Below are 16,632 nucleotides of genomic sequence, written 5' to 3'. Positions count from 1 at the left end.
CCGCCAACACAACATTGTACCTAATACGGTAATACAGCAACAACTAATTTGTGTAACAATATAGTATTATCTCAACGATTCGATAATTCAACTAATGTATCATAATAACTACATGAATTATTACGATATAATTGCTCTGCAGGGATGGTAAAACAAATAACTCATCGCAAAATCAACAAACTAGTAGGGGATACAAGACTGTAAATGCTCATAAACTCTGATTTTTCTCATCATAAAAGGGTGTTTAATCTCTGCCATCTTGTCATGTAAAATGATCGCACCATACAGACAACAGCAACTACATTCTGACACTTGATTCCATTAACATACATTTCGGAAAACTAAACTGTTGGTTTTCTTTCACCAGATTGTTACCAAAGAATATGTTTTCAAATACGAATAAGCAGAAGATGCATCAGCAGGGAAGCAAATCCACTCTTAAAATAGTTCAAAGCATTACAGATGGATGTCTACACACTTATGCAACCCAGTTTAACACACAGAACAGATAAAACCACCCTTAAGAAAACTAGTAACAGTTGTATCTTTCTTCTTCTAGCCCCAGTACTATTTTTTAAGGTGGGGGAAGCACTGGTAGAGATCAGTCTTCGGATGCTTCGCCTCGGCATGTTCCCTGCACTTCACTTCTGACGTGGTGCAGATGAATGTCTGCATGCATACCTTGCACTAAATCAAGGAAAAAATAGAATTAGGAACAAGTAAATAGTCATCACATTTTCAGCAAATTACCAGGCTTTTGATCTGACAAAGACGAGATAATTTAGTAATCCAGTATCATAATGGCATGCTTCCATTATATCAAATTTACTCGCATAGTGAACATGAACTCTTCAGCTGTGGTAAATCATGGGTTTGAAAGACACCTAAGTAACATCTGATGAAACCAAGAAACCTTAAACAAGAAACTAGTCAATACATCACTAACGTAAGAACAGCAGAGACACCAACATATTTGCATAGATACCAATCATCAAAGTCATAACTTGCATACATATGTATCCAAGTGGCTCCATTGTTTAGAAGATAATTCGCAAAGGCATATACACAATTTTCACTTTTCATAAGATATATGCAATAAGCAATTTGAACAAGACCAAATAGATCCTAAAATATTCATTACTTGTCGCAGAAAAGTTATATATCAAAAATTAAAACCTTGTTTTTTTTTTTAAAAAAAAAGTGAATTCATATCATCTGAAAGTGTATACAAGCATATATTATTGGTTGCAAAAATAACTAGTTCACAAATGCTGCAGAATATTAAAGATAAAAACAGAAATCAAACTGAAAAAAAATCCCTATCAAGAAAGAGTTAAATAAGCAAGATTAGTCTTTAGTTCCCACTGGTGACTCATTACAGAGAACTAGCAACTACGCATTTAGCCTCAGTACAGTTACAGGATCTAAGGAAACAAAAATACATACTGTGTCGAGATATAGTAATTTTGCCCGGACTAAGAGATTTTAAGGAAAATCCACTGCAAAAAGAGTCAGTCTAAGATACGGGATCTAAGAAACTAGGTAATCCACGATCATATCAACCTTCATGCAAATCCTAGAGAACCATCAACAAGGAAAGGACGGATTTCCACCACTCAGATGACATCGGTCGCTCCTCACCAGATCAAAATTGTATAAATTGTTATGAGATTCTACTACAAATAAATATTGCCTAAAAAAAAACTAAAATTCATCCTAAATACAGAGCCCACAACGCCATCATCCAAATAATCACTAAGTTTTCTCACTCATATTAAACAGTCTAGAAACCCTAGTTCCTTGTTCATCATTCTATAGAGAAAATTGGTCCGATGACCAAATTACTCCACCAGTCACCAACTATCCCAAAAACCCTAACCCTGATAAACAAAATTCCGGCCAAAACGGCCAGATCTATCAAGATACAACAATATCATCTAATCTCGTGAGAAATTAACATCCAACAATCACTAGATCGAGCAAAAAGAGGCGAACCTGGATGTTCATGGCCTTCTTGTTCGATTCCAACTGGCTCCCTGCACGAAATTTTTTTAAAAAGCGATCGATCGGTGAGAAAACAGAAGAAACCCATAGAATTCCCCTAATTGATATCAAAAAAAAAAAAAAGAAAAAAAAAAAAGAGAGAGAGGAGATCGGGATCGACCTTTGGCCGCTTTGTTCTTCTCCATGTTCCTCTCGCGCGCCATCTTCGCCTTTTGCCCGTTGCCGCCTCCCATGGCGATCGCTCTCCTCGTTCTCTTTCCCCCGAACCCTTTCCTCGCCTCTTTTCTTTTCTCTGTGGACTTTGCGGTGGCTACGGGGTAACGGGCCTTAGGGATCCGAGGGGACCATAATAATATACAGAGACTTTTTGCACATTAGTCCATCACGTCCTTCGATATTTTAAACTAGTCCGTCGGTTTTTGCTATCATTTTTTACACTATTACCGTCTCATAAATCGCTTCGAAAAACTGGCTTTTGCTCAATTTTTAATTATTTGATGAGATAATTATCTTTTAATTTTTCTTTTAAACTGTTAAATTAATTTTTCTTATCTAAAAAGCCAAGAACACAATCTAAATAACAGGCACTGAGCTGAGCTACTTCTACACGTACGATATAAGTGCATGATTTGTTAGTGATCGTGAGCTTCTGGAAAGATCCATCACCTTCGAGCTTTTTAAAACCGTGTTCGGGAAAATCAAAAAAATGGAGATTGGAAAAGCATCAACTTTTCCCCAGTTCGGAACCGCAGTGCTGGGAAAGAAAAGTATCACCTCCCATCAACGGGAGAGCAAATGAAATGAATGAATGCAGTGGTTCCCAACTGGCAAAGGATGAATTAGTGGTGGACAGAACGGACACGTGTCAAAGCCGAAATCAACCTAATCTTGTTGGTGGTAGATCACTTAGCTGTCCTCAAACTTACATAGATCGGACAAGCGAAATAGTCCAAGATATGATAATCATATGAATGACAAAATGTTACAAATCAATCGAATTTGATTCCTCAGATAGATTTATTTATTTATTTATTTTAGATAAAAAGGATATGATTAGTTTGTTGTGGTTGATGTGGTGTAGTTGTTAAAAAACTTATAGTCCAACCACACTCATTTATTTCAAGCTCAAAAATTGGTTGTTGGCTGTTGAGATGGTGCCCAAGTAAAGTTTTCCTCTTTTTTTTTTCTTTTTTTTTTTTTTTGAGTGAGAAAGAGATTAAAGTATTTAAACCTTTCATCTTATTAACTTTTGATTACTACTAATTTCTCCACTCATTTCAAATATTTTGTCAACATTCTATTAGGAACTTAAAAGTTTTCATTAAATATATACCTGTATATATATATATATATATATAGAGAGAGAGAGAGAGAGAGAGAGAGAGAGAGAGAGAGTCAAATATACCATAAAATGGTAAAAGTAAAATTTTGAAACGAAAGCTAAGATGCCTGTTTCAGAATGTATCGTACCTTATGCTAGGCCTGCATGTTTTTGCCTAACAACAACAAGATGCAAACACCTAGTTTTAGATATTTAACTACTCAACGGATTTCACCAAACATGACTAATGTCATGAGAGATAAACTTAAAAAAACTCGAATGATGAACTCGGATGTCAAAACGGCAACTGCAAAAGTGAGGTATTTCTTCTTTTGTTGTCAATAAATACAAATTTAATTGACAAAAAGGTGAAGTTCTACATAACATTTCATTCTCTTTTTCTGTGATGGAAGCCCAGAACCAACTAACAAAGTGACGTGCGAAGTCTTTGGGCAAATACTTCTAGCATCCCTGGCGCAACGAGGAGAAGGAAACGCCTAACCAATTTGGCAGCAACCTGGTGGGTCATTTGGACGGAACGCAACAACACTATCTTCCGCGAGTACGGCCCCAATGCTACCAGGGCTCTTGAGCGCGTCTATACCTTGACGAACGACTGGACGTTCTTGCCTTGATGAATGCCGGGAACGACCTGTGATCCCTTTCTTCTTCTTCCTGATCTCTCACTTTTGTATTTTCGCATCACCTGTTCTAGCTCTCTAGCTTTCTCCTATAGTTCTATTTTTCCTTCCTTGTTCATTTTCTACTTTTTTCTGCTTCATAAGAGGCCTTAGCTGCTTCCATCATGTACACTTAGTTCATTATGCTTGATGAATGAAGCAGGTAGCTCGCTACTTCTTTCTCAAAAAAAACATTTCATTAGATGAAGTTCAATAGATGACCTTCCACAGCTTCAAAAGAAGGATCTATTCTACAAACGGGACAAAGCAAGAACATCACACAGAGAAGAGAGAATGTATCTACATCATCTTTGAGGGGAATTAAAACCAACAAAAAAGAAAAGAAAAAAAAAACAAATAAAAGGAGTAGCACAATTACTTCTAAACTCCCATAGCATGCATTTGCTCTTCCTCAGCCCTCCTCCATGCAGCCTGAATGAAAAAAAAAAAGAAAAAAGAATATTAGCATCTTCATTTCCTCACATTTAAAGAACAAAGACTCAAAAAGAAGTAACTTACCTTATCTCTCTCAATCCTAGAGAGATGAGGCTTTATAGAATTCCCCAAGCTCAATCCTCCCCAAGCTTCTAGCAACTCCCTCTCTCTTGCTTCTTTTCGAGTTTTTCCATTTTGAAAATCATCTCCTAGTTGCTCAGATGCAGCCAACTTAGCTTTCTCAAGTTTCGACTGATGCTTAACTAAGATCTCACCCAGACTCTCCACCACACCTTTTTCTTTACTTTCCTTTTCTCTTTTCTTTATAGTAATTGAATCATCATTTCCCCGGAATGCCATTTTCTCCCTCTCAAGTCTAGAGACATGTTTTACAAGTATCTTATCTAAGCTCTCTAATGGTATCGCTTCGTTTCCTTGCCTTTTCTCACATTTTTGGGATTTAAAATTGCTTACATTTTCCAAACGTTGCATCTTTTCCTTCTCCAACCTGCAAACTGGCTTAACTAAAATCTTATCAAGGCCCGCGAATTGTGCCTCCTCACCTCCATTGTTATTAATTGATGAGAATGTTTTGAGTACTTCATTTTTAGCTCTTTCAACTCGAGATAACCTTTTATTCACTTGATCTAAAACAATGTTCTCTTTGTCTTCTAGAATACCACCGTGAGAATAGGCTTGAGCATTTCTATGCCCTGCCAACAACTCATGCTTTTTTCTGTCCTCGCATGATCCTGTGGACTCGGATGCAACATTATTCGATTCAGCCCCTTGATTTTCAGCATTGACACCTTCAATATCATTCGACTCCATACATTTTCCACCTTCTGGTCGAGGGTTGTCCTTGTGGATGTTCTTCTTGGCTTCTTGGATCTCCCTTTCGAGTTTAGAGACATGCTTTACAAGAACACTTCCCAAGTCAGAAGCACATTCAGCAATTGTTACATTGCTACCCCTAGATCTCTCGTTTTCCAATTTAGAATCACTTTTCTTTACTTTCCTTGCTTCTTCAACTTCCCTTTGAAGTCTAGAGACATGCTTCACCAAGAACTTATCAAGACTTGGAACTTCTGTCACAGCTTCTTTCTTCTGCAAATTTTCCTCTAAAAATCCTTGAACATTAGAAAATCTTCTCGTCGATGTTCCTAGGAAGCCCACACTCAAACTGTTAACTGGTCCAAGATCATGGTCTTTTCCAGATTCTACTTCAAGAAGAGCAGCATTTAGACCACAGGTAGCAACAACAACAGCTAGAGACGAAAGCTCATCTTCGTGCAGACGTTTAAGCCTATCAAGCATTTTATGAACAAGTTCCAATTCCACTTCACTTTGAGGATCAGTTAAATCCTCGCCAGTTTCATTAGAATCAGGATTCTGACTGATTTTCCATAGCAAGTCTTTGAATTCCTCTTTGTTTGAAGAGGAGGGGCAATTGGCGAGCCAGATAAATGCTTTCTTAACTGCTGCTGCGACTTCCTTGTCTACCTCGAAAGCAGTTTCAAAAGAAGCACTTATTTTGTGAGTAGATCGCCCTCCAACAGCTGCGGATGTTACTACTTCACATGGTTGCCTAGGACAGTCTGGCTTATCATACATCATCACACCCATAGCTCTTGCTGCTTCAAAGGCTTCTGCTGCATGGAGTTTAGCTTTCTCCAACACTTCCTCCGCTTCTTTGCTTTGGATCCTGTCATATACAGATTAATTAAAATACATGCATGTAAAATGATTTCGTCGTATATTACTTCAAAATTAACCGATACATATATATACCCATGTAAAATCTGATTTTTCATACACATCCCTCAAGTGTCATTTCTCACTATTGGGTGAAAGTTGTTTTTGTATTAGAAGAAATTTCATCAGGACGAGTTTGCACATGCAGGTGAACGTATATAAGGCATGAGTGAAAATATAGAGTTCACAGGGACGTGCGTGAAACTATAGCAATAGTATGACCTGGCTGCTTGAAGAATTCGACACCAAGAGGCTTCAACCATTGCAGCTTTACGAGCTTTCATAGCTTTCCTTGCAGCTTCTCTAGCTGCAATTTTCTCCCTTGCTATTCTGGTATAGTGAGGGTTAGCACTACCAAGAGTTTCATCAAGAGACAAGTTCATCCCTCCAACTTCCTACATAACATAAGTAAGCTTAAGGAAATAGATCTTTCATATCAATAAGAAAATTTAGTTATTATCCTTGCACAAATGGAGAAATAGATGCTATACATTCTGTACCTGGAGATGCTTTATTTTTCTCTTTAAGTATGAATCTGCCTTTTTTCGAGGAAACCAGTTGATTGGAGAAGCACTTCTCCGATGCGTGGGTTTCTTTATTTGGAATGTTGATTTATTTACAGAGTTTAGAATTGAATGACCGGTCTCTTTTGATCCTGAACTCTGTACGAAAATAGAGGGATAAAGATACAACCGAAGTTCATCTTTACATTCTAACATTTCTAGCAGAACTGAAATGGTAATACAACAAGGGCCAAAAGACAGACGAAACGAATTATGTTTAACAAGATCATAGGCACATCAAATTTCGCCTGGTACACAAAACATGAGATCCGATATCTTTACCTAACATATAGCAAATCGGTAGATCACACCATCATAAAATAGTCATGTGTAGCTTAAAGTTTTGCTTTGGCTGCGAAAGAACCTTATAAAAGATTATTCAAAAAGGCCCTCCATATTAGAACTTGACTCTAATTTCACCTCTTTTCTTTAATCTACTGACGTCATAATATTCAATTTAAAGATTGATCTCGTGAAAAATTTTCAGAAGCTAGTTGATTCAACAAACAGGGAAAAACTTTTTGACAAAAATGCAGCTCCTTCCTTCACAACATTAATCAATTTGCTTATAAAAAAAATATTATGTTATTAAATTGAGGAAATAATAGCATGAATGCCTCATTCAAGCGGATACGACAAAACAGCCACAACCAACATAAATGGCCCTAAAATTACATGAAGATGACTGTAATTTTCTAAATTACTGTTCCATTTAGAAGAAGCATCTCACGAAGCAGAATTAACAATCTTGTCGATTCAAATTAAAAAGCATCAATCGGGGAAAAAACATAAAGCACTGTAAATAATAAAGAAACCCTAGAAAATGGGCAAGACGAGCGACAATATCCCCAATCAGAAAATCTAGGCTAGGGTTTCCCTATCTAGTGCAAATGTATCAAACTATCCGAGGTGAGGTATACCACTCCGAAAAAGCATATAAATCAAGGGTTCGTGAGAAGCAAATCGAAGAAGCAAAGATCAAATTAGGGTTTGCTCTCAAGGAAGAGAAGTATACCTTTCTACCGCTTCCCCCTGTTGTTATCGGCGCTTCGAGATCCGATTCTTTCTTCTCCAAATCCGGAAACTTTTCACTCGTTGCCGCAATGGGGGAGTCACCGGAGCTCGCCTCCATGGCGAGGAGAGCTAAAGACACGAGAGATAGAGGAGGAGGAGGAGGAGGAGGAGGAGGAGGGGTTCCCTACGATCGAAACTCTAAAACCCTAGAGGAAGCAGTATCACTTTCAGATGGATGGAGAGAGAGAGACAGAGACGTTAAAGAGCCGATGGTGGGAAAGAAACACGATAGGGCACAATTAACGGGTCGCAGGAAAATTTGAAAAGCCGTTACGAATACGTACATCGCTCGATGTATATTACGATTTATAAGGTAATTAATTAATTAATATTATTTTGTTCTCGTTTTGTTTCCCGCAACTTAGGCGTACGTCCGTGCCCACTGTAAAAACAGTCACTTAAGTAACGCCTATCGGTCTTTCGGCCTGTTTGAACTTTTGAAATAATTTGGGCCTGTTTGCTTTGGCCCGTTTAGAGTTTTTCAATTACTTTGGGCCATTTGCATTAAGGCCCGTTTAAGAACATTTTAACGCATTGTACCTGATTTGAGTGGGCACTCCGCCCACTCCATTATCCCTCTTTTTTTTTTTTTCTACTAAGAGAAAGGTAGCATACTATCCGTTTTATTTATTTTTTAAAAAATAAACTCAGTTGAAAATTAAAAAAAAAAAAAAAACTAACTTTGAACTTGAGATCTCAAACACCAATCACCAAACCCTTTGCCAACTCCATTACATAAAATTTGTTTTTGTGTTCTACACGACTAGTTTTTGTATCCTAAAAAGTTAGAAAGTTACAACTATAATTTAAGTCTAAAGCTTTAAAATTGTGCTTAGGTGAAAACAGTACTGTGGGGACTATAAAAGGTTCTATGCATTTTGCTCTGATGAGAGGTTTAAAGAGGTTCAAGAGCAGCCCCTTGCATTTTCTATTCGACTCATTTAGTCGGGATCAAATTGATCTGCTTTGGGCCTCCAAATCAAGTAACACGTAGCTCCTCTGAAAATCTGAATAAGCTACACTTTGTTCTTCATATAATTTAATAAGTATGGAAATGTGCTTGATTCTTTGTAGCGTTTGAAAGATGTAATATGCTTTTAACTTCAGAAAATTGGGCAAATAGAGAGCAGTTCGTGTTTCCTGTAATTTAATCATGTACCTATAATAGGTTACAAAATTTCGTAGTTAGAGGTGCACACACGGTGTTGAATTAAACATTCACCATCTACATCATGTCGCGGCTTTTATCTCGAAGCCACTTTGTTGCTACCCACTTCTCCCCCTTGATCACCGGACAGCTACCATGAAGCGACATCTGCAGAAAAAAACAAGAACAAATTGAGAGCAATCTAATTTCACCAGATTGTTTAAGCAGTGCATTTGCATACGTATTCAAAACCTCAAAATATTGAAACTGCAGACAAAAATATCCATGGACATGAATCCTGTTTCTTTCTATCATACCGGGTCAATTGTGCCATTAAGGAAGAGGGAATAGAATAATAGGCCGTCGCCTTTTCGTGGTTTTACTCTCAAACCAATGCACTTCTCGTAATCATAACCAATATCCATGTTCGCGCCATTCTGTAAACCAACTACATCTATATGAGACTACAAGAACTACTAAGGGTGAGGGGAACAAAGAAAAACAAAAGAAGCAAGAGTAGCTTGCTACTAACCTCAAAAGGAAACATGGTTTCTCCTCCTTCCTCAACATCCGAAAGATACAGTAAAAAAGAAGCTACCTGAGAACCATATCAACATAATGATCCTTAGAAAGGTCGCTAGATAGCATCTCTCCTAATGACATAAGAAGATAAGTATTGGTTACTCAAGCACATATGAAAACATGGCAAAGTCTACATACATACCCTTTGGCTCTTCTGAGGGCCATATTCAGCTGGGTTGAATGCGTCATAGTGAGAAGCATACCGCTGCCCGATCTCATAGCGTAGAACATTGAATGCCTGCAAAATGACGGTAATTACAAGCATAAATCTCACTATATCTTTAATGCCCTTTAAAACAGAATATCAATATTCGATATATATATACACCAAAGACATAAGAGTACTAACATCACAGCAAACGATCGAAAGACTTTATCAAAAGTCATTTGGATTTTATGAATTCAAGCCATAGTGCTTTACTTGTCGTTTGGCTAAGACTGCTAACCTTTACAAAGGAGCCTACAACGAAATCAAGGTTTCATTATAGCATGTAGGTATTATCCTTTTTTTTTTTCTTCCTTTAATGAACTTTGATTTCATTTGAATTGTCAGCCTCAAATGAAGTACGACTAAGATAATATACGTCAATTATCTTTGGTAGAGATTAAAGGACATAATAGCTGGTATTAAAAAGAGAAGTACCGCACTCATATTAAAACATAGAACAACATGAGTGAGAATTGACTGTATCTATTAAAACCCAGACAGTGGTCTGACACATTTTGGAACCTCCATCATAAAGCACAGAAAACCAGCAATTTGTAAACATGGCTCAAATATAATTAACCCATCCAGGATGAAAACCAAATCTCAGCAAAACCTGAAATAAGAAGTACCATTCCAACCAATCATATGCCTTCTCTATGTCAAGTTTACTAACTTTGGGTACAAAGATAATTTTTCAACTAGTAGGACAAAGAGAGACATTAAACAGCATAGACAGCATCCTTCACTATGAATTGTAAAGAGGGATACCTCTCCATTCTCTCTTGGTATCATTGTAGCCCTGGCTATCTTCTCTTCAATTTGTCCCAAAGCTCCACTTGGATCGTCAGCGGCACTGAGAAATGTTCCTGAACTGTTGCCAGAAGTAAAGAGCAGCAACTCATATTATGCATCAACAAAGAACTTGAGACAAAACATTCATTCAAAAGTATGGATGACAGTTTTTGTGCAGGAAGAACAAGGAAAACTGTGCATATACTAAACGTGGATGCAGTGCTGTTGTTGCTAAAACAAAAGGTGTTCTTCAAGGCAATGTAAAAGTCATAAAGCAAAAATGAGTGAAACTCAATGATAAAAATAAAAATGTATATGGCCGACTAGTCAAAATTTCTAACTTCGTTGTTTCTATCAACATGCATCAAACAAAATTCTACCATTAAGTTCCCCTAACATAATTTAAAGCAGTACAGAGCTTAATCAATTGAAGCCATGGAGAATATTGGTTTCACCTGTATATAACAATGTCCATTCAAGAATAATATGTTACTAGAATTTTCCAAATTGCATGTGCTATTTTAACTTTTGCATGTTTAGTGCTAGCATTTATATTTCTTTTACAACCATCAATAAGAAAATTCACCTTGTTCTTATTCCCTTAGTAGTCTGTTCTGTTTCTCCCTTCCGTAAAGCCAATGTTGACGGTGCAAGTCTTGATTTAGCAATTTTTACTACAGTTTGGCACTGTTCGGCAGTGGCAAATTGTGGAAAATATAATGCACGAGGCTTCCAGCTCAAGACCTGCTCTAAAGCATCAGGACCGCACGATAGTTACTTAAAAAGTATTTAAAGAATATCAGTTTTCAGTACTAAAATTAATTGAAGGTAATCATAACGTATATGGTTTTTAACACTACAAGACTATAATGACACAATTAATCAAAATTACCATTCCAAAATACTAAAACTTTTAATGAACTTAATTACCTTGACAAGAAACTACAAGCTTCTTTGAAAAAAAAAGATAGTTAAATGACACTTCAGTTAGATGCTTTGGCAAGAAAATAGTGGTCCACATTGTACATGAGTGATACACCAAGCTCATTGAACTTGATCATCACTTGAAAAAAGAAAATCTAAATACTCGCCACATACTTCAGTGCTCAAAAATGAAATCAGTAAGATCAAATATGTTCTTCATTTTTGTTCATTTTAACAGCACCTCTAAAAATCATACTCCAAATGTTTGAAAACTCTCAAAATCAACGACATTTATTAATCATTTCCATGCATTTGGCCATCTTGATACTGAATGATATCTTTCCTACTCATTTGAACTAGAACACAAAATTGAAACCACAATAAGGCCTTTCCTAGCATGGGAAACAGGACTTTTGTCATATTAGTAGTCTTTTTTTTCCCCCTTTATGCCCCATTTCAAGTCAGCCCAAGCAGATACCACACATTGAAGAAACTATCAGAAAAATAACATTCAACTTCTTTGAATATTCTCAATCTTTTGATTAGGGGTTGTGTATGTATAAGGTTCAGGCTAGATCTATAGAAGATCAAGATCCAAAACTAACAAGCTATCATGTACAAGTACCTTGAATTTTTTAATCCAGCCTGAACCAGTATGTGATAGAAGGCTAATAAACTACATCCAGTCTAAAACAGGACGTAAAACCAAATCCATTATGTTGTTGGCAACAATTTTTAGGGTCCAGACCATATAACTGGGTTATAATCAAACCTTCTTTTCCTCAATAAACGAAAAGAAAAATGGACAAACTCAAATAAGACATCTTAGTGCGAAGTCCAAAGGTGCAAAGATCTCAATTTGCTTCAACATAGTAATGATCTACAACTTCTCATAGTGAAAAGTTACTTCTCCCATTCACCAACTTTGATTGATCAATTTAGTCCTATTTATAAACGTGCATCAATTCTTCATATATTCTCCTATAATAATCACAATCGATGATGAAAATAGTAATCCTTTCTAACTATAAATTCATCATATTCAGTAGACAACCATCAGGTTATCAAATTCGAGACAATTGCACATGGTGCTTTCGCATTATTCATTGAATCCAAATTGCTCCCAAAGAAGAACGAAAGCAGAATAGATTACAACCTGGAAAGGAATCAAAATAGGGCGAGGATCCCCCGTATCCCCGTAGGGCATCGCGGGCCACTCGGACTCCACTTCCCCGTTCACTTCCGTCAACCTCTCTCGCGGCAAAGCCTCCTCCGAAGCATCCTTTGACACCGAAACGAATCAACAACTCGCGATCAATCGAAGAAGAAGAGGAGAGAAATGGCGATCGATGGTGGGGATCAAAGAGATCCAAACCAAGAATCGTTACCTGCGATAGCAGCGTGGCTCCGAAGAAGCCGACGAGGAAGAAGATGGAGCAGGAGAGGACAACGACAGGGAGCCCAAGCTTCGCGCGCACGAGGAGGAGCCACAGCGATCGACCCTTGTTCTCCTTCGTGGGCGCCGCGGAGAAGGGGATCATCTCTCCCTCTCTCTCTCTCTCTCGCGATCTCTCTCGAACCCTCTGGAACTCTCTCGAACCCTCTGTATACGAAGGAGGACGCGAAGCCGAAGTGGAGTTCCGGGAAGTGGAGTTCCCGGAGGTGCAAAAATGGTGAGCGTGAATTCCGGGTGCAGGAGAGGAAGCGAAGAAGGCGACCCCAACCTTGGTCCTCGTTTCCTCGTCATCCGTTCCTTAACACGGCAGAGAATTTCCTTTTCTTTTCTTTTCTTTTTTTTTTTTTCCTAATTAAGTTTTACTTTTTTGTTTTATTTGTTTGCATTAATTGTCCCACTAATTTCCAAATTTTTTTATATATATGAGTAAAAAAATGTTAACTAGTAATTTCATTTATTTATCATTTACCTATGACTTTGAATCACAAATGTTAGATGATTAAAAATAAAAATAAATTACGACACCACACCATACTTTTGAGCTAAAAAATATTTATTTTGAATAAAGAGCTGATTTACAAACTCAAATAAAAAAAGCTTTATTTAAAATGAAAAAATGGCCCAGCCCACGTGATTATGGGCCATGGATTTAATACAACGATAGGGCTCGGCCTGCTAAATATTTTGTGGGCCGGCCACGGACATCCACAACTACCTCAGTTTATTTTTCGGGTTTTATTTATTTATTTTTTTTTTCGTATGAATTTTTTCTTTATATTTCTAAATTTTGTTTGATAAAAAATTTGCTACAATTATTAACATTTTAATATTAGAAAAACAATATTCACTATTCACAATTAAAACCATCGTTTGCGAAAAAATTAGAGGAAAACAAAACGAAAGGACACGGATGCCATCAATTTTGCTTTGAACATAACGAATCCCGCCAAAAATTATAGAACCACACAAAACATGATCACCTACGTAAAGATTGATTCTAAAATGATATATATATATATATATATATATATATATATATATAGGCCGGGGTTACTATACTCTTATGAGTATAGAGTCCTNTAATAGGCCGGGGTTACTATACTCTTATGAGTATAGACCTCATTGTACTCATAAATTTTTAACCGTTAATTAATAGAATGTATGGTTAGGATGATGGTGGTCCCCACTTAAAATGTTAGTGGTCCTCTAGGGTTGAGTGGATAGTTGGTTAAATAGTATGATCTAACGGATGAAAATAACTAATGGAATAAATCAAAGGGCCGAAAACTTATGAGTATAAGGGAGCTAATACTCATAAAAGTATAGTAGCCGGACTCTATATATATATATATATATATATATATATATATAAAACCTGTTATTCAGTTCCGTACTCTTTTTGGAATATAAATGCTCCACTTATCAATAAAAAGTTTGCTTCTCCAGCTCCATGTGAAAGCCATTGTAAACAATGACCCCATAACCTAACACAGAGTCTTGAATACAGTTTTGTTAGAAGACCCACCACAACAGCTTTTCTACAATAATTGGCATAGAGGGGACATCTTTTATAGATTCCAATTCTTTTAGCCACCTAATTAAACATACTACGAGGTGATTGATCACATCCTTAATTATTGTTCGTTTTCAATTTTACGATCGAATTAATTTGTTGATATACATGGAGAGGAAACTCCATTAGTTGCTTTTGTTGAAATTTCTTTCACGTAAGTTGAAGAAAGAAAAACGAAAGGATTGGAACAAACCATTTATCTTTTTTTTTAGCCCAAAATTTTCCAAAAATGCATGGGCCAAACAAAGCATACAATTGGAGAATGGCTACACACAAATACATTCAAACAACTGATAATATAGGTTTGACATATTAAATATTAAATTTACATATTAATATCAACAGTTTGGATTTAAACATTTTTGAACAATAGAGTGCTTACAGCGAATAATCTACTGAGAAAGGAGTGGGTAGAAGATCCGAGTTGTGCGTGTTATGTGGAGACATTCTTGAGTTGAGATGGTCGATCATATCTTCACCAGATGCATCGTTAGCAAGTATCTGCTCGTGATGTCACTTGAAGAGGTGAATGAGCAAGAGCTTGTAGGAAGGGTTGTAGGAAGGGTGAGCGTCGTTTGAGAGGGATCGATGATGTTGGCATCTTCCTAAAATAGTACGAAGATACTGTGTACTTTAGTGGCAATCTGATGGATAATTTGATTGGAAAAAATGAAGTGATCTTCAAAGGACTTACATGGGACCTAATTCATGTTGTAAGCAACATGGGATGTCTAATGAGACTTTGGAAGGAGAATCTTCTTAGCAAAAGATGCAAAACTTTCTCTAGCGTAGTTTAATGTGGTTTTGCCTGGCTTACTCTTGTTTTTGCTTTATTTTTGGTTCTTTTCGTTCTTGTTTTTACAGTTTCTTTCAATTATCTTTTCATTTTACCGTCGCAATTTTCATTTAACTACTTGTATTTTTCCAAGCGAGGCCCTGTTGCCTCATTGCTGTAGTTAAGGGGGGTAGCGCGCTACTTTTTCCTAAAAAAATAAATAAATATTTTTGAACAATATGGTCACTCTAGATTCTCATTCTCACCACCTAAAAGAGAGAGAGAGAACAAACATACCAATGTTCTTACAGAATAACTTAAAAAGACCTTTCATTTTTATTCTTTTTCCGAATGTGAAGAGACATAATACAAAGGCCCTTTTCCTTTCTATGTTTAATCAAAATTCGCATTTTAATTTCTCCCAAAGACAGAGACGTTTTACAAGCTCATAGTAGCAGTAACAACAGACAAATCTATATATAGATGATTTTTTTTTTTTGAGAAGTAAATCTATATATAGATGATTAATTTTACAAGAGTGCATGAGAGAGAGAGAGAGAGAGAGAGAGAGAGAGAGAGAGAGAGAGAGAGAGAGAGAGAGAGTAGCTTTTTGTCAGGTAAAAAGCTCTTGTAATCTGAGGGCCACCTCTCTGTGGGTTATAGCGCACCAAACGTGGGAGAGGGCGACATCTTATCTTATCATCCCAAAAGCTCTTTTATTTCGCCTAATTCAGAAATTAACTGATCAACAATAGTAAATTATCTGTTTCATTTATTAAAATAAAATACTAAGCTATAATAGTAAGCTAGGTCTTAAAAGCAAAAAAAAAAAGGAAAAATTATACAGAAAGAAAAAGAGGACCGACAAAAAAAAGACATATACATGCGATCTCTTTATATGGCCTGAATACTTTATTTTCCTATATTCGACCGAAGATTTGTTGGGTGACAATTGTAGGAAAAGCTTCCCCTATTTGTGATCGAGTTGATGGAAATTAATTAAGATTTTAGAGATCAAATGCTCTAAATAGTATACTTGAATTTTGGAGAACAATGGCTCAATCATCATCTTAACCATCATCTTGAGCTTCAACAAGTAATTAACCTAATGTAACAAAACACAACAGTGTCTCCCTTGTATGTTGTACTAGAGCAAAAATTAAGATTAAAACTGCGAAAATGGGAGGTAGCATCGCAATCGCGCCAACGAAGCATTACAGGTGGAGTCCAAAATGATGGGCCAAACAATTATGAGCTGCCACTATATATCATGTACAAATTTGTATCTTCTAAATCATTGTGGGGGCACAAGCACAAGTCCACAAGACCCACATGCAAAAACT

At 36.7% G+C, this 16,632-nt stretch overlaps 3 protein-coding genes across 5 annotated transcripts; all 3 read right to left on the bottom strand.

Moving 5' to 3' along the window:
- On the bottom strand, nt 234-2,715 carry LOC109712782 (uncharacterized protein At2g23090-like). Its single transcript, XM_020236535.1, has 3 exons — nt 2,165-2,715; nt 1,996-2,036; nt 234-687 (listed from the first exon to the last, which is right to left on the bottom strand). The coding sequence occupies exons 1-3, from the start codon at nt 2,235-2,237 to the stop codon at nt 568-570; spliced, it is 234 nt and encodes a 77-aa protein (XP_020092124.1). The 5' UTR covers nt 2,238-2,715; the 3' UTR covers nt 234-567.
- LOC109712307 lies at nt 3,930-8,051 on the bottom strand. 3 transcript variants are annotated; one of them, XM_020235800.1, is made up of 6 exons: nt 7,774-8,051; nt 6,696-6,857; nt 6,418-6,590; nt 4,525-6,145; nt 4,385-4,437; nt 3,930-4,256 (listed from the first exon to the last, which is right to left on the bottom strand). In XM_020235800.1, exons 1-5 carry the CDS (start codon nt 7,888-7,890, stop codon nt 4,387-4,389), a joined length of 2,124 nt encoding a protein of 707 aa, XP_020091389.1. In that variant the 5' UTR covers nt 7,891-8,051; the 3' UTR covers nt 3,930-4,256; nt 4,385-4,386. The 3 variants fall into 3 exon arrangements, with proteins under 3 accessions (XP_020091389.1, XP_020091390.1, XP_020091388.1); XM_020235801.1 differs by having other exon boundaries at nt 3,930-4,251; XM_020235799.1 differs by having other exon boundaries at nt 4,184-4,437.
- Nucleotides 8,897-13,256, bottom strand: LOC109713390 (probable prolyl 4-hydroxylase 9). Its single transcript, XM_020237448.1, has 8 exons — nt 12,874-13,256; nt 12,642-12,767; nt 11,148-11,305; nt 10,538-10,640; nt 9,704-9,799; nt 9,512-9,577; nt 9,297-9,416; nt 8,897-9,147 (listed from the first exon to the last, which is right to left on the bottom strand). The coding sequence occupies exons 1-8, from the start codon at nt 13,024-13,026 to the stop codon at nt 9,058-9,060; spliced, it is 912 nt and encodes a 303-aa protein (XP_020093037.1). The 5' UTR covers nt 13,027-13,256; the 3' UTR covers nt 8,897-9,057.

The sequence above is a fragment of the Ananas comosus genome, linkage group 7 (assembly GCF_001540865.1).
Source record: "Ananas comosus cultivar F153 linkage group 7, ASM154086v1, whole genome shotgun sequence".
In the NCBI taxonomy this organism is placed as follows: Eukaryota; Viridiplantae; Streptophyta; class Magnoliopsida; order Poales; family Bromeliaceae; genus Ananas; species Ananas comosus.
This window is presented reverse-complemented; position numbering and strand designations above follow the sequence as displayed.